The 21,736-nt window shown below is 35.0% G+C and overlaps 2 protein-coding genes across 7 annotated transcripts; one reads left to right on the forward strand and one right to left on the reverse strand.

Annotated features, from left to right (window-relative positions):
- The first annotated feature begins 593 nt into the window (after positions 1 to 593).
- On the forward strand, positions 594 to 17,876 carry LOC111504988 (patj homolog). Of its 6 annotated transcripts, none has more exons than XM_074179684.1 (9): positions 594 to 1,133; positions 2,469 to 2,871; positions 7,048 to 7,391; positions 7,968 to 8,172; positions 8,267 to 8,406; positions 8,493 to 8,748; positions 11,316 to 11,883; positions 12,910 to 13,018; positions 17,656 to 17,876. In XM_074179684.1, exons 1-7 carry the CDS (start codon positions 885 to 887, stop codon positions 11,711 to 11,713), a joined length of 1,995 nt encoding a protein of 664 aa, XP_074035785.1. In that variant the 5' UTR covers positions 594 to 884; the 3' UTR covers positions 11,714 to 11,883; positions 12,910 to 13,018; positions 17,656 to 17,876. The 6 variants fall into 6 exon arrangements, with proteins under 6 accessions (XP_074035785.1, XP_074035788.1, XP_074035784.1 ...); XM_074179687.1 differs by having other exon boundaries at positions 11,316 to 11,554; XM_074179683.1 differs by having other exon boundaries at positions 12,910 to 17,876.
- Positions 17,823 to 21,571, reverse strand: LOC111505012 (uncharacterized). The gene is made up of 3 exons (XM_074179698.1): positions 21,412 to 21,571; positions 18,120 to 18,299; positions 17,823 to 18,005 (listed from the first exon to the last, which is right to left on the reverse strand). The coding sequence occupies exons 1-3, from the start codon at positions 21,491 to 21,493 to the stop codon at positions 17,887 to 17,889; spliced, it is 381 nt and encodes a 126-aa protein (XP_074035799.1). The 5' UTR covers positions 21,494 to 21,571; the 3' UTR covers positions 17,823 to 17,886.
- Between the last annotated feature and the right edge of the window lie 165 nt (positions 21,572 to 21,736).

Consider the following 21,736-nt stretch of genomic DNA (forward strand, 5'->3'; position numbering starts at 1 on the left):
ATGCATCAAATAGCAACGTTCCGCCGAATAGTCGGTATCCAGCTAAACTACTTTCTGTTTCATCTCTAAACCTTACCAACAAGGTAGTGTTTCAGTTTTTTTCCTAACATTCTTGTAGCTTTATATACTTTGTTCATACTTAGTTGTGGCGGACCAGTTGCTTGTACACCAATTCATTTTTATATTCGTGTGATTTCAACATTCATTCAACGCCAGGAGAAACTTGACGAATCCCTCGGAACAATAAAATATTGCTCTGGGATGAAGAAATAGAAAGAATAGTACAATTTTTTTAAGCAAAATGTTTTTTTTTTCAGTATGTTTTCCTCTTTTAAATATGAAGTGTTATATTTTTGATGTAACCAGTTAAATTACAACTTTTAATTTTCATTGAAACTAAACGATATTGAAATGATATTTGACATATACATCAGTTGCATCACAACCATATCATTTTGATGGAAATAAAAATTTAATATTTGAATGTTTGTGACTGTAGTCCCTTATGTCAATATCTACTTGAAATTTAAAATGCGAATTATTACACTCACCACTCCGTGGTTCCCCCGAATTGACAGTTGACAAAGACAACTTTCATATTGACATTATTGACATTGACAATCAGCTGTGTTAATTTTTAATACTTAGGTCCCTGGAGTCATGCTGAAAACTACTCTGAATTATTTATAGTTGGGCTGATATAACTGGAAACATCCGAAATAGTACCCTTATGTGATGTAGCTCATGAAATTACAATTAGCTGAATCGAATCGACCCCTAACCTATAAATTGTGATGCCTTTATTGATTTAAAACATCCGAGCATTCCGAAATACAGACCTTTTTAAATTTCAACTAACGGAGAAATGAATAAAATCAAAAAAAATGGTACTGAGCACAGAATGGTCTCAAGTCGAAGTGATTGATCTTTTCAATGATGGTTCTGGTCTGGGTTTCGGAATCGTTGGTGGGCGAAGCACTGGCGTCGTCATAAAGTCAATCCTTCCAGGCGGAATAGCAGATAAAGACGGCCGGTTGCTGAGCGGAGACCACATCCTTCAAATCGGTGATGTGAATTTGAGAGGCCTCACCGCGGAACAAGTCGCTACCGTACTGAGACAGGCAGGACAGCAGGTGGTTACAATTTTTATAAACTACACACAATATGTCAATACGTAAGAATTCACATCAGTATGTTGCACCTTTGTGTTAGTGAATGTGTTGTTGTCAGGGAGATATCTTATTTTTACTTTTGCATCTGATGGGTGTCTTTTAGTTCACTCTTTCTACAAGATAACTGTGCATAATTATTTTTACGTGATCAAAAATTTTAGATAATAATAGTAATAATGAACATCTTTATTGTTATCAGATAAAAAAACACAAACAACAGTTTACAAAAAAACACATATTCTATGCCATATAACAAAAGGTGAAGTTCAAATATTGGCAGGAAACCTATCAACAACTGTTCTTCCAGATGATTGATGAATATAAATAAGTATGTAGTTGTCAAAGCCTATTTTTGAAGTGTTGGGTTTTATTTCCTTTCAATTAATTTGCCAGAATTACCTTTTGGAATTTTTCGTTCGGTGCTGTATTTAGGAAAATTCTGTGTTGTATAATTTTCTGTTTTTTTTTTTTTAAATTGCTGTTTTATATAGTCAGAAATATTGATATTGTGATTTGAAAGGGTTATATTTTTTTTTATTGTGTTAAATGTTTAGAGTAATTGTAAGCATCGTCAATTGTGACTAGTACTATTTTAACCTCGCCATTGCTAAAACTTTTTATATGCTGCCTCATACTTATATTTGGTTGTCTGTGGCAAAAGATCTAGCGGCAAATTTTTGTATTTTCATTAATTTCGAGAGGAATACATTCCAATTCACTGTCAGTTTCAATTTTATACACAAAACTATCAAAATACTTCAATAAAACTTATGACAGAGTGAAAGTGAAAGTTGAAAACAATTAACAGTAAACCCGCAACTAAATTATCGCCTTCTCGATCCAGGTTTACTGAACGTTCGTTAACACATTTAGCCCTTCTTTTACAGTGGAGATATCGGTATATGAAAAAATTATTTAGTTATCTGCGAAAAAATTTCACACATGTATGAAATCATCACATTCAGACCTTGTTTCTATGTCTTTCCATAAAATATATTATTTTTCAGCAATTACTTCGAAAAGGTTATCAATATAACCATATTAAAGTTTGAAGTAATATTGTGAATGTCACAAAGTACGAATTTTTGCTAATCATAGTTACTTTAAAAATGGCCCCACGATTTTAACAGAGGCGCCAAGTACCAGCCCTAAAAAAACAATCTAATAAGGCTTGTTTTTGTGTCTTTAGGAGTAGAAGCATGCCAAACTGTATTTCCATTCATTACAAATATTTTGATTGTGAAATATTCACACTATTTGTGTTTGACTTGTTTCATTTTGTTACTTAAATTCCAGGTGAGAATGGTGGTAGCCCGCTCAATAGAACCTAGTTCGATAGACTTCAACACATTCAATCGTTCCGCACCAGTTGTGCCGACGAAAATACTCACAGATCCAGAGGAACTTGACCGCCAGTTAATACAGAACGGCTACAGCACTACATTTTATCAATATACCCACGCTCTAGAAGTTGTCAAAAATGAACTCCTGCAAACGGAAGTTGAAAACAGAATAAATGCCTTGAATGTCAGCGAATCTGCTGTTTTCAATGACAAAAATTGCGTTACCTCCAATGGTGTATCACCTATAGAGAACAAGCAGCTGATTGTGTCACCAGTTGCTGTCGATGTAGAGTGCAATTCCGAGCCAGAGACGGAGAAGTTTACAGTTTCACTCATCAAGGATGAATATGGTCTAGGTATGTGATGACAAATATTGTTTCAACACTGAAACATTGACTAGGTTGCATGTCTGAAACTTACGGTATTATTCATCATCTTCAAACTTGGTTCTGGGTGGAATCTGTTTAAAAAAATCTGTTTAAAATCTGGTTTTCCGTTAACCACTACGAACGAAAACCCTCAGAAGTCGAAACTTGTGCGAGCTAAGGATTAACGAGGTCTTACCTTTTAACGTGTGATTCCTAACACGGGTTGGACGATATCAAGTGAAGATCGATCGTTCAGACTAGGGCTTGAACCACCGACCAACACGGCAGTCAATTCGAGTGAGTGAACAAATCACCCACGCCGAACCGCTTGGCTACCGACCGAATCATCGAAAGTAATTCAAAATGAATTTCTGAATCGTGTTTAAATTGAAAGGGGTATATTTTCAGGAGAGGTTAAATTGACTATTTATGGGATTTTTTTTGAAGACAAGTAAATTTATGATATTAAATCGCAATAACCAACATACAAAGTTAAATAAATCGTACTGTAATAATACAGTATCAGATTAGTCTTCAGATCACCAGCAAAAAGATGAAATTCGTTCAAGACATTACAAAATAGGTTGAAAAGTAATGGTCTTGAATGAGATCCCTGGGGTACACCAGATGGAACTGCGATTGAGAAAGGAGTCGATCTTGACAACCCAGGTAATTTTAGGCCAATTGCTTTGCTACCCGTCTTGTCTGAAGTTATAGAAAAACTAGTAAAAAAAAACGAGTAATATCCTTCCTCGAGAAAAACAATATAATAAATTTATTCCAGTTTGGCTTTCAGTCTTCAAAAGGTACACAAGACGCCATATTTTCACTCCTGGAAAACCGTAAACCAATCCTAATGAACGAGAATCTGCGGCGGACACATTTTCTGACCTAACCAAGGCCTTCGATTGTGTAGACCACATGCTACTTCTTGGCAAGCTAAATGTTTACAGATTTAGAGGATCTGCATTACTTTGGTTTGAGACGTACCTTTCTCATCGGCGGCAGAATGTTCTATTAGATGGAATTTCATCAGAGGAACGTTTCAATGGCGGTGGGGTCCCACAAGGTTCCGTTTCGGGACCGGTGTTGTTTGTCATTTATGTCAATGATTTAATCCATGTTGATATAAGTGGTAAATTCACATGTTATGCTGATGACACCACTATCCGCTGGCATAGCGAAACCGCCTCAAAATTACTTGATCAAATCATCATCGAAATAAGAAGGGTGAAAGAGTGGTGTGATTCCAATCTTTTATCATTCAACATCGACAAAATAAATGTGGTCATGTTTAGATGTAACACTTGGAAAATGTTAAAATTGAAAATTTAGAGAAAACCTAATTTTTAGGGCTCTTCATTGATGAAAATCTAAAATTTGATTCCCATGTCGACTACTTGTGTAAAAAATTAGCAGCAGGATGTCATGCAGTGAGAGTTGTTGCAAGAGAGTTAGACACTACTATTACAAGATCAGTTTATTTTGCACAAATTGAGTCCTATTTACGTTATGGAATTTGTTTCTGGGGAAATTGTGCACAATTTCGTTTCAATATGGTATTCTCTCTATAAAAAAGATCCATCAGATATTTATGCAAGGCTAGCTACAGGGATTCATGCTGCCCATTATTTGTGTAGCAAAAAATTCTGACCTTTGTATGTCTTTTTATTTTCGAAACAGTGTGTTTTATCCACGAAAAATATAAAATCAATTTAATATCACCTCATTTTATAGTTTAGCCCTTACAAAAAATTCTATTATTGTCAATAGCAAGATGTTATTCAATAACCTTCCCATTAATTCAAGGCGAATATATAATGAAAAGAAATTCAGAAAGAAAGTGAAAGAATTCTTTTTTGGGAGGCCCTATTATAGTGTGGACGAATTCTACCAAGGCTCTATCTAGTAATTGGCATGTAGCTTTGTGTAAACAAGTTATTGAAATCAACACGAAATGTCTCTGAGCATTATTTTATAAATACTTCTGGAGTTTTTTCCCAACACCAAATTGTTATTTTTACACCTCGACACGTGTTTCGATCACCAAGTGATTATCTTCAAGAGGAAGAGAAAGTTTTATCTTCCTCTTGAAGATGATCACTTGGTGATCGAAACACGTGTCGAGATGTAAAAATAACGAATTGGTGTTGGGAAAAAACTCCAGTAATATTCATTACTACACCAAAGGTTCCAAACAGTACATCATAAATACATTATTTTATAGTTTATATTTGTTAATTTATTGGCCCATATACACGTTTTACTTTACTAGACTTTGTCAAAAAGATGTGCAGATCTTGGGTAATAAAGCATATTTTGATTTGATTTGTATGTTGTATTTTTGTATATTGGACTGTGTAGGCAGCAACATTTTCAATTCATTTCAGAATGTGTAAATAGAATCAACCTGGTGTCTATTTTCAAACGCATTTATTACGAAGTGTTGATAAATGAACAGATTTCTACTGGCAGATCTATCATGACTAAATCTATGTTGCTGATTTATGAATGAATGAATACGTTTATTTAGGAAATCCTAATATACATACAATAATAATAATAATAATATACAATAATAATAATAAATCAGTAAACAATAATAATATGTCCTTAACCAACAATAATAATAACTAATAACTAGAGTCATACATATGACTGTAACCTAACAATGTTGAGAAATAAAATAGAAAAGGAAATAAAATTCAAAGTTAACTAACTTAGATAAGACTATACTAACAATTTAAAACATACTGATACATGATAATAAATGTTAAGGTTTAAGACTACTGATGTTCTGCATCATTGAGTCTTTTCCTACAAAATTGTGTTTGTTTTAATATAGTTGTTTAGTTTAGATTTAAATATATAAATACTTTCGCTTTGTTTTATGTCTCTTGGCAGCTTAATAAAATGGTTTAAACCTTTATAAAACAATATTTTCATTGAGCTGGTTAATCTGCATCTTGGCAAGTGAAAAAGATAACTATGTCTTGTCTCATAGTTGTGAGTACTATCACGATAAATAATGAATTCATCAAAATAAGATGGTAACATATTATTAATAGTCTTAAAAATAAATATCATTGGTGATCTATAGAACCTTTCTTTTATTGATAACCATTGTAATGCGTCGAACATAAACTTTATGCTTGTATAATGATTACATTTCAATATGACTCTCATTCCACGATTTTGTAGTTTTTGTAAAGTCGAAATTTTGTTTTGATCACACCCATATAGTAATGTACTACAATATTCGAAATGAGGTTGAATGATTGTGTTATATATAGTGACCTTAGAAGAAACTGACAAATGATAAGAGATTCGAGTAAAAAAGTAAAGTTTCTTTGATATTTTTTTAGTTATGTATTTGAAGTGTGCATTATAAGATAAACAGTTGTCTAACATGAATCCCAGGTATTTAGTTTCGGTTACAAATTCTATTTTTTCTTTATTAATTTCCAAAGAATAATAATTTATGTTTATATATTTATATTTATATGCTGTGGTCAGAATCATGGCTTTTGTTTTAGATACGTTTAGTTTTAATTTGTTGACGTTCAAGTATTTATGAATCATTTATGGTTATATGTCTACAATCCCATGACAGTTTTTTTGTAAGCAGGCTGTAACAATTTCGGTAATTCAGATTGATTGCAAACTGCGCGATAAATTTTAATGTCAACATGTGAACCACTGTTATGAATAGTTTTCGAAAATCTGTTTTTCCAATGATTTGGATAGAATGAAGATTTCAAAGAAATGTTGAATGTCATGTGCTACAAATATAATATTTTGATATGAGGTAACGCTTACTAAGAAAAATCGAAACTTCTACTCCATTTCAGGTTTGCGTAAAAAGTGTTTTTTTCCAATATATGAAATCATTTTTCGCCTATTGATTTTTTTAAATTCTTCAAAATGCATCTGGTATCAATATGATTATAATGAATGTGACGGAATCGGCTGATACTTGACGAGAATCCGTTATTAGCGTTCAGATAATACGTTAATTCAGGCATGTTGAATACAGTATTGTATAGTAGAACACATGCTGCTGTTTTGTAAACTGGTAATTGGAAAATCTCGCAGTAAACTGTATACATATAATAATAAACTCAAAGGAATGGAGCTGACAAATGTCTCATAATATATTTTCAGGTATAACTGTGGCAGGTTACGTATGCGAGCGAGAATCCCTTTGCGGGATTTTTGTGAAAAGTCTCAACGAAAAATCCGAGGCTTACAAATGTGGAAAAATCAGCGTCAACGATAGAATTGTAGAAGTAGACGGTCAGTCATTGGAAAATTGTTCGAATTACGAAGCCGTGAAAAAATTGAAAGACTCTGGCAACGAGGTTACAATTACTTTTGAAAGGTACCTGAGCGGACCGAAGTTTGAACAGCTACAAGAAGCTCTTGCTGACAGGGAAAGGAATTTAGTATCAACTCCCGTTTCTCCGTCAGTTACAACTCTCAGTTGGATACCCATCGAGAATACAGAGGTAAAAAATGTGGAATAATGTATTTGTCAATATTTTTCTTTCAATTTCTTCATTTTCTTTTCGACATGTAAATGTAAAGTAATCATAAATATGTTGTATGTATTACTAAAAAAATTACAATCTAAAAATTGAGTCTCGTGATAAAAAAGCTCAACACGTCAATCGTCTTATCAACTAACTTCGTACCGCACTTTCAACTAGACTTGCCTCATCTGCCTGTTGGTAGTGCTTATATATCTCGATGGAAGTCTTTGAAAAAACTTCATAAACCCTTTTAACCTCAACCTAAAAACATTATAGTGCAAGTAAGGCCCCTCAACTTAGGGCCTAGGCCTGAAGCGACTCTTCCATTCGATTTGCACTAAAGACGGCTCTGTCTGGCTGTTCAAAAAATTTTCATGTACTTTCCAATTTTCTTGTGTATGGATCAGATATAATCGATGATAAGTCAATGAGAATGAGAAGAATAAGTGTTCTGTAGTGTACCTGTACATAATATACCTATATAATAAATATATTTTCATATAATTGTTATCGTTTTGTGAGTACAGTAACTAGTTGGGTATTTTTGTTCAGCCTCAGGTTGACCACGAAAGGACCTCAACTGGAAGCGCTGATAGTGCAGTGTATGCTCATAGCTCCGAAACGAAAGAGATCTTCATTGAAGATGATTTCGAAGCTAATCCAGAAGATGATTTAGAAACTGTTATCAAACGTAAATGGCAAGGAATCATAGGCAGTGGTGCTGATATAATTGTCGCAAACTTGACCAAACTCAAAGGTGAGACGTCACTAAACTATATGTCCCAAAATCTTTAGTCAACAATCCACTCTTTTCAAATTCGTTGGAGTTTGTATTCGTATTTTTTCGACAGGTTTAGGAATCAGTCTAGAGGGCACTGTTGATGTGGAGGGGGGAGTTGAACTTCGACCCCATCACTATATCCGGTCTATACTGCCGGAAGGTCCTGTTGGACAAAACGGGAAACTGAGTCCTGGCGATGAACTCCTGGAGGTAAATCTTTCGCTAGGCTTGATGTTTTTTTATTGTACGTTTTTTATCGAATATTCACTTAACGTCAAATGTTTTTTACTTTTCAGGTTAACGGTCAGAAACTTTTGGGAATGAAACATGTCGAGGTGGTTAAAATTCTCAGAGAACTTCCAAGCGCTGTGAGACTCGTCTGTTCTAGAGAGCACAAGAGTAATAGAGTAATTAATACGTCGCAGGATAGGGAAGCTTTCGAAGCAAGGAATATTTTGGGTGGCAGCTTGAAAAATCTTTTACCCCAGCCAGAACAGAAGTTGATCAAAGCTCTAAGCGATACTAGTTTGAATACGTCAAGTACTGTCACAGGTAATGTGTTTTCTGTCAATTTTTTTTAACGTTACCATTTTTCTACTTGAAATATAGTCTGAAAATTCTACACAAGATGCGTTACCAAAAACGAAACAGATCAAGCCATATTTATTGAGAGAAAAATGCAAAAACGAATATTTCTAAAGTGTGACCCATTTTTAATGGAAACACCCCCCTAAAATTTGAAGTTATAAACCGATTTTAATAATTTTTTTTTGAAATGTCAAGTACTAAAAGGTCTACCTTGGGACAAAATTTGAAATGTTTATTAAAGTTCCAGGGCCTACTACGATATTTTTTCTTAGTCGAAAATCTGGATTTTTTTATTAACGATTTTTTTATTGAAAAAATTACTACGCCACTGGATTCATAACAAAGTTATGACAACTCAAAAATTCGAAAACTTACACAGCTAACAGTTACAAAAAACACCCTATATCAACAGATATAGCCATGAGAATATTTTTTTTATGATTTTAACAATATAGTGCCGCCAGATGAAAAAAAAACAAATAGCGTAAATATTTTTAATGAAAATAAAAAATAAAGGAATTACATTCAAGTTTTCACGCAAATTAACTTAAACTAAGACCTAATATTTCAATTTAAATCTTAGTTGCCATGGAAATGATATTACAGTTTGACACTTGCGAAAGATTTAAGTGTACTATTGTCAACAATATTCACCTTACAGTTCTTCGAATTATTTTGTGTCATGGCTGCAAGATTGAGCGTAAGAGAGAAAAATGAAATTGTACGCCTTTCGGGAGATGACGTTAGAAGTGCTAGAGAGGTTTGTGGAGTATTTAATGAGAGACATCCAGATCGTCTTCGTATTAGCTGCTGTACGGTAAATAAAATAAATAAAATATTCAATGAAACTGGTGCAGTATCAAAAATGATGTTATAAAGTAATCCTGTACAAAGAAGAAACAGGAATGACAGGATTGATCAAATCATTTTAGATTATTTCGGAAATAATCCTAATGCCAGTATAAGGAATGCCACTTTAGATTTGAATATTCCACGAGAAACTATTCGGAGATGTCTCAAGGCGAAGAATATTAAACCTTTCAAGCCAAAATTTTTACACACACTTCAAGAAAGCGACGAAGCAAGACGCCTGGAATATTATTTATGGGCCCAAGGGGAATATTTAAACAATGGAAATTTCCGAAAAAATATTTTATATACCGACGAAGCCACTTTCACTACAAATGGAGTAGTGTCATCACAGAATTGTCGCCATCAGGCAGCGGATAATCCTAACTGGGTAATAAACTGTAAAAGCCAGTATCCCCAAAAAATCAACGTCTGGTGTGGGATATTGAACGAACGAATTATTGGTCCTTTCTTTTTTGAAGAAAACATTAATGCGCAGAGGATTCTAGAATTTTTAAACACAGAGTTTTGGGATGCTATTCACGAGCTGCCAATCAATGAACGATCAAATTTATTTGTCCAGTTAGATGGGTGTTCAGTTCATTATGCCAGAGCTGTGAGACAATGGCTTAACGAACGAACATTTCCAAACCGATGGATAGGCCGTGGGAGTCCGTTTATAGAGTGGCCACCCAGATCTCCAGACTTCAAAGTTTTGGACTTTTTTCTCTGGGGACTTCTCACACAAAAGGTTTACAAAAACCACTCAAGAGATAGAAATGAATTTTGTGCAAGAATTCGACAGGTATGTGCAGATATTAGTCCTCAAGAACTAAGGAACGTAATCAGAAACATTCGTAAGCGCTACGACACATGTATCGAAATACGTGGTGGATTAGTAGAGGTTACTAGAATATGAGTTGAAATTAATTGTTGCACTGATTCGAAACATTTCAGTAATTAGTTATTAGTTACGTTTATTAAAATTTTTTGCTTCATTATTAGTTGAATTGTGTGAATGTAATTCCGTTATTTTCGTTAAAAATATATTTTTTTTCATCTGGCGGCACTTTATTGTTGAAATCATAAAAAAATGATATATTGTGACTGCTAGCTGTGTGAGTTTTCGAATTTTTGAGTTGTCATAACTTTGTTAATAATGAATATTTTTTCATCAAATTTTGGTCACACCTATTTAGAGGCACTCTGAATCCAGTGGCGTAGTGATTTTTTCAATAAAAAAATCGCTAATAAAAAATCCCGATTTTCGACTAAGAAAAAATATCGTAGTATGCCCTGAAACTTTAATAAACATTTCAAATTTTGTCCCAAGGTAGACCTTTTAGTACTTGACATTTAAAAAAAAATCATTAAAATCGATTTACAACTTCAAATTTTAGGGGGGGTGTTTCCATTAAAAATGGGTCACACTGTATAATAAACCTCAACATATTACCAAAGTGTCAAAGGAATAAATAAGTAAATAACTTCTTAGTGAATTTCTTCATTATACAAAGCAGTAGACACATCGTTTCATTTTTATCACTTTGTCGACTTATATCAGATGCACAAATTGTTGAAGTGTTTGTAATTTGTTATCCCAATTATAGTGATATTTTCTATCTAGTTTTGCACCACTTCAGCAGTTTAAATATTTACAGCTGCGGTTCTGCTTTCTTCAGTTACAGATGAACCAAGCTTGCAGAAAGCTAAATCTCGCTCGTTAGAAGTTACAAACGTTGCCATGTGGTCAGAGGAAATAGAATACGTGGAACTTGTCAAGACAGACCGCGGTCTCGGATTCTCCATACTGGACTATCAGGATCCCATGGACGCTCAATCCAGCGTCATAGTAGTGAGAAGTTTGGTCCCGAAAGGAGCGGCAGAGCAAAACGGAAAAATAACACCAGGCGACAGACTGGTAAGCGTCAATGGTAAAGTTATCAAGAACGCTTCTCTGGATCAGGCCGTTCAGGCGCTCAAAGGTACCCCACCTGGGGTTGTGAAGTTGGGCATTTCGAAACCTTTGCCCAGCTCTAGGCACACCGAGAGCCTAAGTAGTCAAACCGTTGGATCTTAATTTTTATGGTACAATTTCGCATTGTGCTTTTGAAATAGGTAATTTCACGCTTTGCAGTGATTATTCAAAAATATTGTGCGTTTCGGTTCGCTGAATAGAAAACTGGAAAAAAATCGAGTAAGGAAACTATCATAAAGAAAAACCTACTGCTAAGAATCGCACGTTAAAAGGTAAGACCTCCTTAATCCTTAGCTCTCTCAACTTTCGAATTTTGAGAGATTTATGTAAGGGAGTAATAGCTGGTTCACAAAAGATTTTAACAAATCTAAAGAAATGAACTTTAAACATTCAATCCAGCCTCGGATATACCTACACAGTAGGTTGAATGGACTGACGTCTATCAGAAAACAACTACTCCCCTGGCTAATACCACGAAAGGCGTCAGTGCAGAAATCTTCACAGATAATTTCCTGCATATGCAATTGGCAATACAACTGAAAGAGTCGACTCTCAATTTTGGAACGGGCACACTTGCAGACCGGTTTCGGGCTCATTAGCCACTCGTCAGTACAAGATAGTGGCCATCATCGACCTGAAGTCAATGATATTCCGTAATTGAAAATCGGAATTCTTTCAGAGTATTTCATTCCTCTTCCTAAGTTGGAGCGAACAACAAAATGTTGCTCCATCTAGTGGACGAGGTACTAACTAACCTACTGCATATCCGAAATTTGCCCGATTCCTCTGAATAAGGAAGAAAAACTTTCTTAAGTAAACAAATCTAAAGAAATGAACTTTAAACGTTCAAGCCAGTCTCGGATATACCTACACAGTAGGTTGAATGGACTGACTCCTATCAGAAAGCAACCACTCCCCTGGCTAATACCACGAAGGGCGTTGGATTATATCCGTCAGGCGTCAGAGTTTCAATTATGGAATATCATTGACTTTAGGTCGATGATGGCCACTATCTTGCACTGACGAGTGGCTAATGAGCTCGAAACCGGTCTGCAAGTGTGCCCGTTCCAAAATTGAGGGTCGACTCTTTCAATTGTATTGCATATAATCCAATGCCCTTCGTGGTATTAGCCAGAGGAGTAGTTGTTTTCTGATAGGCGTCAGTCCATTCAACCTACTTTGTAGGTATATCCAAGGCTGGCTTGAACGTTCAAAATTGATTTCTCTGCCAGTCTTCAAGCATAGGTCACTGACTAATAAGAATGATTTTAACAAACTTTTTTTTTAACTCAATACAGGTTTCAAAGAATGTCAAAATCATATTCAAAATATTAATGACGATACAAAGGAGGAGTTCTCGCAGTGTTGCCACACTAACTATCTTCAAGTGAAACTTTGGTCAGTCAGGTAATATCTACTACCTATCTAATATCTAATAACTACACTAGGCTCATCATTTTCAATTATACGTTTTTTCATAATCATGACTTACTGAAAGGTTGGTGTGAGGTCAGGACCACATACTACAGAAACACAGATAAATGGAGAAAAGAAAAATTTATCTAAGAGTAGATCATGAAAAAGGAAACAAAACCATAAGATGGTACAAATAACTTGCAATACATACCACTTTGATTTGAAAATCTTTGACAATATTTTATTTCAATAAAAACTAGATTTGATATACTTATACTTTTTTATTGTTCAATTTGTAAGAATATCTCAATATTTCTCTTTTTATCTCATAGTACATGGATTTTAATCATGTCATTACCATATCACCAAGGGTTATGCATATATATTTCTTTTATTTTTCAATTTTTGTGATTATTAATTTGACTCTGGATTAAGTTGGCATAAATCAATAGTCAATGTGGTACATTTTGGAACTTTGTATATTAGTATATACATAATTTGTAGTTGTATATAAAAATTTTGTTCGTAGCATTCCAACGATTTTCTTGGAAGAACAAAATTGATGACATAACCAAAGGATTCTAAATGCTAAAATCTACCTTTAAATAAAATAAGCCTAGGTAGGCTATTATCCGAAATTTCTGAAGTGACAGGAATCACACGTTGAAAGTTACAACCTCCTTATGTCTTATCTAGCATAAATTTGGACTTTGTGGGTTGGGAAAATTCATTTAAAACTTATTTGGTTGTAATTGTCATTTGACTTTTGATATTTTTGCCTGTACTTCCATTCAGCAAACCTCAATTCATGGTTTTTACGGCTTTGATAGGGACAAAGGCCTATTTATAAAGCGTTAAATTACCTGAACATCACTAAGGATTCAAAGTAGCTGGAATTGGAAGAATTTTTAATCAAACAAGGTGACTGTAAAACCTGGTTTACTTTCCAAACTTCATTGCAAAACCTTTTTTTGTAGTGAATTGTGTTTTAAAGAATATGTGGACTCATAAGTATGGTTATGGCCCTAAAATTATGTTGTTAAAACCCTCAAGACCAGTACAGTATACATGAAATTTGTTACTACCAGTCACCTTGATTGATTCATTCAACGTTGACACCAAACCATTTTTCAGTGGAACAGGGAACGGTTCTAGACTAAGCTGCGATATTTAAAACTTATTAAGCACAATCACTGCTGCCTTCTGCTTGTGGTAAAGAGGGATAGATTCTAGTTAAACTGGTTCATTGAACTAAGATTCACGAAAGGCAGTGGTAGTTTTCCAAATAGTTGCAATAAAGTTTCTTCCGCTGTCTCTTCGTTTCGCGACGATTTGCCTAGTTTTTAAGAATTTTTGTGATAATTTGTTAAACGAGAAAATGCAGCTCCTTCAACATAACCTCCATTCTCCACTGATGATCCTTCATCAATCGTTTGAAAATTCATCTCAACCTTTTTCAAAGTAATAAGAAATTCGTGTTTTGTTTGAGTTTCTAACCCTGAACAGAATTCAATTAAATCAAGCTAGTTGTACGTGAAAAAACTGCATTTTTTTATTTGTGGAGCTGTGTGAAAATTACACACTCCAACTGGTTTATATCTGTTTCATTTGAATTTTTTTGGAGGTTTCTTCTTGTTTGCTTGTCAAATGTCAAAAAATGAAGTTTTACTTGGCGGCATATTCAAATCTAATCATCATTAACTAAGAAATTTATTATAGATTATGTAAAATTATGTAGTTTCAATGAAACTATAAATATTTTGTCTGATAGTGATTGAGTAGTTGTGAATACAATATATGGCCTAATATACTTGGAAAGACATTTTTTGTGGAGGACTCAATACTTTTTATAATTTTTTTGGGTATATAAGCTTCCGCAATCTGAAAAATAAAGAAAGCTAAATCAATAGAGAATATGCTAAAGTGTAATGAAGGGCAAACTGAAAAGTTCAACCCAAAAAGTTACTACGTAATATACAGTGCATTCCTTTAATGTCCCCCCTTTTATTTTTTTAACGGATCAACTCAAAAAATTGAAATTTAGGATAATGAAATTAATGCACAAATACTTTATTTTGAAGTGAAATTGACAGATGAAACTTTCAAGATGTCGACTGGGCGCCATCTGGGAAAAAAATCAAATGGAAAGGGGGGGTCTTGAATCCTGACACATGCTTCACAACCCTAGATTATAATGTCATAATATGAGGTCAACTACATGATATGAGGTAACTACATAATATGAGGTAATAAGCTTGGGGTCAGTTCGGAAGATGTTCGAAATGGTTGCCTTGAATTTCTTGACATATGAACAGCCTATCCGATATTTTACGCCGAACATTTTCGAACACAGTAACGTCAATATCTCTACCAATATTTATTATTCTCTGCCGTATATCCAATATTGAAGCAGGTTCAGTTTCGTACACCTTTTTCCTCAAATAGCCTCATAAAAAAATCCAAAGGTGTCAAATCTGGCGAGCGGGCTGGCCAATCCAACGGCCAGGAAAAGTAGTATCCAAATAGTTTCTTGTCTGGAGTAATGTGGTGGTGCTCCATCTTGTTGGAATACAATATCCATATCGGATTCATTGGGATTCTCTTCGACGATTTCAGTGATGAGAGGGTCAACAGTAGTTTCCAGCATATTCAAAACAGTTCCCCTGTTAAATTTTGATCAATGAATAGAGGTCCTACAATATGGTTTCCCAATATTCCTGCACAAACGTTAATTTTTTCTGGATATTGGGTATGTGTTTCCCGGAAAACGCGAGGGTTGGTGTCACTCCAATAACGGCAATTTTGCCTGTGAACATTGCCGTTTAAAAAAAATGTACATTTGTCACTAAAACAAATATTGTGGAGATAAGTAGGATGCCTTGCAATGGTTTCCGTCATGATTTCGCAGAATTCTGTTCTTCGATCAGGGTCATCGTCAGTCAATCGGTGTACCGTTTTAATTATGTATGGATGATACCTATTCCTCTTCAAAAGTTTCCACACAGTAGAAGGAGACACCTCACAAACATTTGCGACGGAATAAGTAGACTGTTCAGAATTTACTACCATCTCACCAATTATTTGCACTTGCTGTTCTTCTGGAATGGACGGTTGACCTGGTGTCTTTTTGTTATGTACACTACCGGTAGTTGTGAATTTGGATACAAGTTCCCTCAGATATTTTCTACAGATAGGATGGTTCGGAAAACGTTCATTGAAATTATTTTTGGTCTCGTGAAAGTTTCGCGTCGCACCGTAAATAAAAATCGCTTAAATTTTTTCTTCTAATGGACGAGAAGTGACCATTTTAGAGATTTTTGACGTGGTACCTTTCTACTAGTAAAAACGAAAACTAAATGAGAATATTCTAACTGAACAATGATATTCATTATCGTACTGACATCTGCCATATGGCAGATAAAAAGGAATATTTCTAGAAATATCGATATTAATGTGTTTGTCTTCAGAAAATTATCAAATGTTCCGCCATTTTGTAGTAGATAAAGATATTGACTTCATATTCTAGGATTGTGAAGTATTCGTCAGGAGCTTCAAAATGATATGTCACAAGACCCCCCTTTCCATTTAAGTTTTTTTTCCCAGATGGCGCCCAGTCACCATCTTGAATGTTTCATCTGTCAATTTCACTTCAAAATAAAGTATTCATGCATTAATTTCCTTGTCCCAAATTTCAAAATGAACTGTACATCACTGAACAGTCCAATTAGGCAGTAACTTGTATTCATAAATTTTGCCTACAAATTGAAAAACATCGGTTGAAAAAAATTATATTTCAATACTTAGCTTTGTTTAGTGTCGAGTTTTCGAAAAAATTCCCTTTGAAACTTTCGCCTCGAATTGTAAATTCTTTTGACATACGTCTGCCTTTCTGCGTCGACAATAAGGTGACTTTTTGTGGTCTGATGAGGCCAGGTTTTTCAATGTACTGCTAAGAAACAAAGCTGCTTTTGACAGAAATCAAAATTATCTGTACTGTACTTAACTGAGACTATCGTCCAGCTAAAGATTAGCGGCGATTGAAAAAGCGACCCTAAGGGCCAAACATACATTATTCAGAGAAGTTTTATTTTTATTATCTTGATCATGGCTTCTAGGGTTGAGAACATTTGAAGGATGATCTTTTTCCGAGTTTCAAAACGTTTTTTGGAGGTTATGTTTTGGAATGTTGTTTTCTAAGGAATTGAATGTGAACTGTTTTGTTGCTGATTTCGATTTGTTTTCTGTGAATGTGAGTCCAGAATCAAAAGTCATAATTTTTATTGAGAAGAATCAAATAAATGTTCACAGAGAGCAAGTCATTAAAACGACTAACTTTTGAAGTTAATATTTCTCACTCTATGTTAGTATTGCACAAAAATATATATAGAGTGAAATCCGATTGTTAATGAAATTAACTTTCACACTAGAATTGGAATTGATCATGGTGTAGAATAACGATTGTACAGTTTTCGTGCCATATTTTTGCCTCGTCGTATTTATTCTTTTTGTTACTGTTTTTAAAGACTGATTTATTTTAGTTACTAAAAGCAATATTTCGTGAATTTTTCTGAAATAGTCTTAATTGAATTTACTCAGTTATCTCCGAATTACATTTCTGTATATTTCAGAAATCATTCTCCTAAGAAAAAAATTACATGACTGGGTAATTTTAAAGTGGACTATAAATGGTGCTTCGAATATTTTCATATAGTTCTCGTATTTTGGGGCGCAAAAGAAACAAGGTAAAACGGATTTTCACCTAGTGGAGGTAGTCTTAACGGAAACAATTCAAAAGTCAATGTAATAAATAATTTATTATAAGAAAGTCAATAAATAATGTTTTATAAAATATTTTGTTTTCATTTTCTATATAATACGAAGTTTGTGCAGCAGCAAGCTGTTATCAGTTTGTGTTCCGAACAGCTGTTCGCGTGAAGGAAACTACAGTCCGCGTATCTACACTGAGGTGGAACACGATCTAAAATGAAAACAAGAGAGATCGGTAAAGTATTTCGGGTCGAAAATTTAAAATTTTCGTTCAAAGGGTTTTTATTTTGAATGATTCAGGTAGGAAACCATAAATTTCTCTTACCGTATGGATTGTTTGGATTGTGACAACAACATGAATCGTGGAACAGTTTATCGGAGCAATAGCTGTAGACTGAGGAGTCGCATTGGGGACATCTTCTTCTCAGGTTGTTTGCAAAAACTGGTATTCCTGATAACCCCACGGGCTGGCTTGATGGCAGGTCAATGGCATTGCTGACTAATGCTGGAAAGGATGGTAAACATTCAGATCAATTCACGAATCATAATATATTGAACAAAGACCAGTAAATTCTTCCCTATGAAGTTGGGTTAGTACTATTCATATACAATGCTGAAGTATAAGATTTACTAAAAACGTTTAAAAAAATATAAGAAAGGTATGGGTATGTTATATTTTGCTTTCAAAAGTGAGGAGGAAATGACCAAAAATAAATTTGAAATCCTAAATTATCGCTTTCCATACTTCGAGTGATAGTTCTATATGAAATACAACAACAAAATTGTCAATATTAGAAACATCGGAGATATCAACAAGAATGCATCAAAATGTGAAATTGAGAAACCAACAAAACTTCGGTAAATCAAAAAACATCAACATATAACAAAATGGTGACAAAGGATCAGTTGTCTCGCGAATATGCTTGGCAGAAATACCTGGTATTTCCCGTGGGTTGGGCTACCTATCGGGCGCGTCCTCAGGTGTCGAATAAGGGAACGGCCAGGGGACTGGAGGTCCTGTTCGGGAAGCCAATGTGGCCTTACGGTCAGGGTCGCCAGATTGCTGGTTAGTGACAGAAATAAGTAGGGTGAGGGGAACCAAAACCCTCCAAAAGCCTTTGCAAAACATGTCGCCATGGACCAGCCTACCCATTACCTCTGGAAATGCGGGGATCTGCCAGAGGAGACCAACTATTCCCTTGCTACTCGTGGGAATATACATCAATGAAACAACAAAAACCAATCCCGATGCTGGACAGTAGTGCTCACCTCAATCTAAGGCGGCGGCTGGGGATGAACAGAAATGTCAACCCCAATCTACCGCTTGAAATGAGGCTGGACATAGCAGATCACCTCCAACAGCAAGGGCACTTCCTGCGGCAGGCGCCAAGAGCTCCACCTTGAATGAAGGCAAGGAACCGGCTGCCTCTGCAGGAAAACTCCCTCACTTGTGCACCTCCACGGAGGGAACCCCAAGAAGGTTGAAGAAGCGGCGCAACGACAGTAATGTCACTGCACCTTCCAAAACTTTCGCGGAGACCACCGTGAGATACCTCAAGGTTGCCAAAGAGAGTGTGTGTTCGACGAGTCTTGGCCTACACCTGCCAATATAAAGGAGATGTCTCCTAGTGAACTGTTCACCTTCCTGGAAAGACAGGATGGACAATGACCTAGGAGGCGACTCCTCGGGAGGATGTATAATGGGTCACATGTAGCCTAAGTGTTGTGAGTCTACATTCACCCTCCCTACTCTACAGATACCAGATACAGATACCTGGTATTCAGACGGGGTGAAAAGCCAACATGGGTTTGGAGCTGGAATAAACTGTGTGGGGAGAAATCATCATTTCAGTTACCTGCTCGGTCAAACTATAGTGTACGCTATCTTGAAATGCGCAAGAAACATTCATTCAAGGCCTCAACCAAAAAAAAGCTGGTCAATACTGACCATAGAAGACCAGGCCGCACTTGGGTCACTAACGAATACTTCGAGAGATTGAGGAAACTGGCGAACAGCCAGCCACCAAGAGACCGTCCCCCAGTCCACTGTCAAGAAAAATGTTGGTCTAAATACTGACAAAAAATCAAGAGCACGCTTCCCTTGAAACATCAAATGACCCTTATCATACTGAAGATTTAGATTGACGTTTTCCATGGCTCTGTATTGGAACAAAAGGGAGAGACCTCAGCCTCCATACTTGCTGCCCCTTGATTCATTTTCGTATGAATATGTGAAATGTGAGATGTGGGATCTATAGGACCAGCAACGTCTTTAAAAGATCTGCATGAACAAATTATCGAATCTTTGTTATTATACGGATGCAAATGATCGTCAGTTTGAACATTCATTCAAACGAAGTATTAGGTAAGCACGAATTCAAATTTTCGAATGTGTTCTTTGAAGAAAATTTGAAGGGTTTTCAACATCTCGCCTTGATTCCCATGCCTTTCAAAAACTTGTTTATGAAATTCTAGCTTGAAGTTTTTGAAATGGCGAAGTCAAAAATGAAACAACAGTTAAAATGTATTGTTTCACCCCAAGCATAATTTTTTTAATGCGTACCACAAGAAATGGAGGTGGGGATATGGATTAGGGAATGATTATTTAGTTTATTTCGGACATAGCAGCGAACCTCCCATCGTTGAAAAATTAAAGTTGAAATTTTCATGTCAATCGTCTGGCGACGTTGAAATTCGGATTCAATATCACAAAAACAAGATTCAACGAGAAACCTACTTCTATAATTTTTTCTTCACCAAACTCTTGGATGATTGGACTATTTGCTGAATTTGTTCTTAACAGAACACGACTATATAGACGTAACATTTTTAACGTGAATGAAATACTCATAAAAAATACGTTATCTTCATGATCCAAAAGAATTAGTTCGATATTTTTCAATTCTGTTCGCAGGAATCGATTTTTCGAATTTGGTTTTGGAGAAAAAATTCTTAAGGTGTGTAAAATGAAAATATTATTAATATTTTTCCTGTGTAAGTCATCTATTTTTTGCATCTTTTGATTTTTAAGAATCCCATTTTCTTTCTGCTCTGAATAGCCATCTCACCTTTCACATAGCATTTACATGTTTGAAATATTGTGAACTGTTGAAAAAATCAGGTGAATGTTCAACTTTTGCAGAATGTTTGAATTTTTGAGTTTATTAATTTCCATTGCTTCCAAATGATTCAGTTTCAAACCTTTATTTTCTATGTGCAAAATTTCAAACTCTTGGTCAAAAATATGATTTTTATCTAGAAGATGATTAGAATATGTTGAATTTGTTTTCTTATTTACATAGCTCGTATGATGTTCCTGGATTCGATTACTAAATGTTCTGTCAGTTTGACCAATATATATCTTAGGATACGTTCCACACTTTAATTTATATACTCCCGATTTATCGAATTTGGATGTTTTGTCTTTATTATTCTTAACTAACTTTCGCAACGTAGTACTTGTTCTATATGCAATTTTATTATCTCGTTTCCTTAAAAATGAAGCCACTTTTTTCGTTGGTTATCCAAAATACGTTGGAGATGAAATCGTGAGCTGTAATATTAATGTATCTATCCAACAAGTATGATCAACTCCCGTTACTAAATTGAATACTCACTTGTGGAATTGGCCAAACCGATACACAAAATGGTCAAAATGTTCACAAAACCAACTACTGGGAAGAGTTTCATCTCGTTCATCACTGGTCAAAAGTTATGGTAAAACTGAGACGAAATTTCAAACCTTCGCCAAAGGCATCTGATTATAACTGTTCTCGTTTGAATTCTTACAGTTTTTTTATGATCATCGCCCATACATATAAAGTCGCATCTCTTCCGCGATGTCTTATGTAAATTGAGTAACAGTAAAATCTGACGGGTGCTATTCCTTTTTTCGCGTGTCGTACGAATGTTGCTGATTAAAAAAAATTACCACGGGTTTTT

This window comes from Leptinotarsa decemlineata, unplaced genomic scaffold (genome assembly GCF_025532065.1).
Source record: "Leptinotarsa decemlineata unplaced genomic scaffold, Ldec_3_MD MMD2_tig00026282_RagTag_RagTag, whole genome shotgun sequence".
Lineage (NCBI taxonomy): Eukaryota > Metazoa > Arthropoda > Insecta > Coleoptera > Chrysomelidae > Leptinotarsa > Leptinotarsa decemlineata.

Excerpts from the sequence above, each read along its gene's own strand:
- LOC111504988 (XM_074179683.1), top strand. The coding sequence starts at position 885 with ATGGTACTGAGCACAGAATGGTCTCAAGTCGAAGTGATTGATCTTTTC. Across the intron at positions 8,173-8,266 it reads AAACTTGACCAAACTCAAAG|GTTTAGGAATCAGTCTAGAG; the intron begins GTGAGACGTCAC and ends TTTTTTCGACAG. Across the intron at positions 8,407-8,492 it reads CTGGCGATGAACTCCTGGAG|GTTAACGGTCAGAAACTTTT; the intron begins GTAAATCTTTCG and ends TTTACTTTTCAG.
- LOC111505012 (XM_074179698.1), bottom strand. The coding sequence starts at position 21,493 with ATGAACGAGATGAAACTCTTCCCAGTAGTTGGTTTTGTGAACATTTTG. Across the intron at positions 18,300-21,411 it reads CGGTTTGGCCAATTCCACAA|CATTAGTCAGCAATGCCATT; the intron begins GTGAGTATTCAA and ends CATCCTTTCCAG. Across the intron at positions 18,006-18,119 it reads CAATCCAAACAATCCATACG|ATCGTGTTCCACCTCAGTGT; the intron begins GTAAGAGAAATT and ends TTTTCATTTTAG.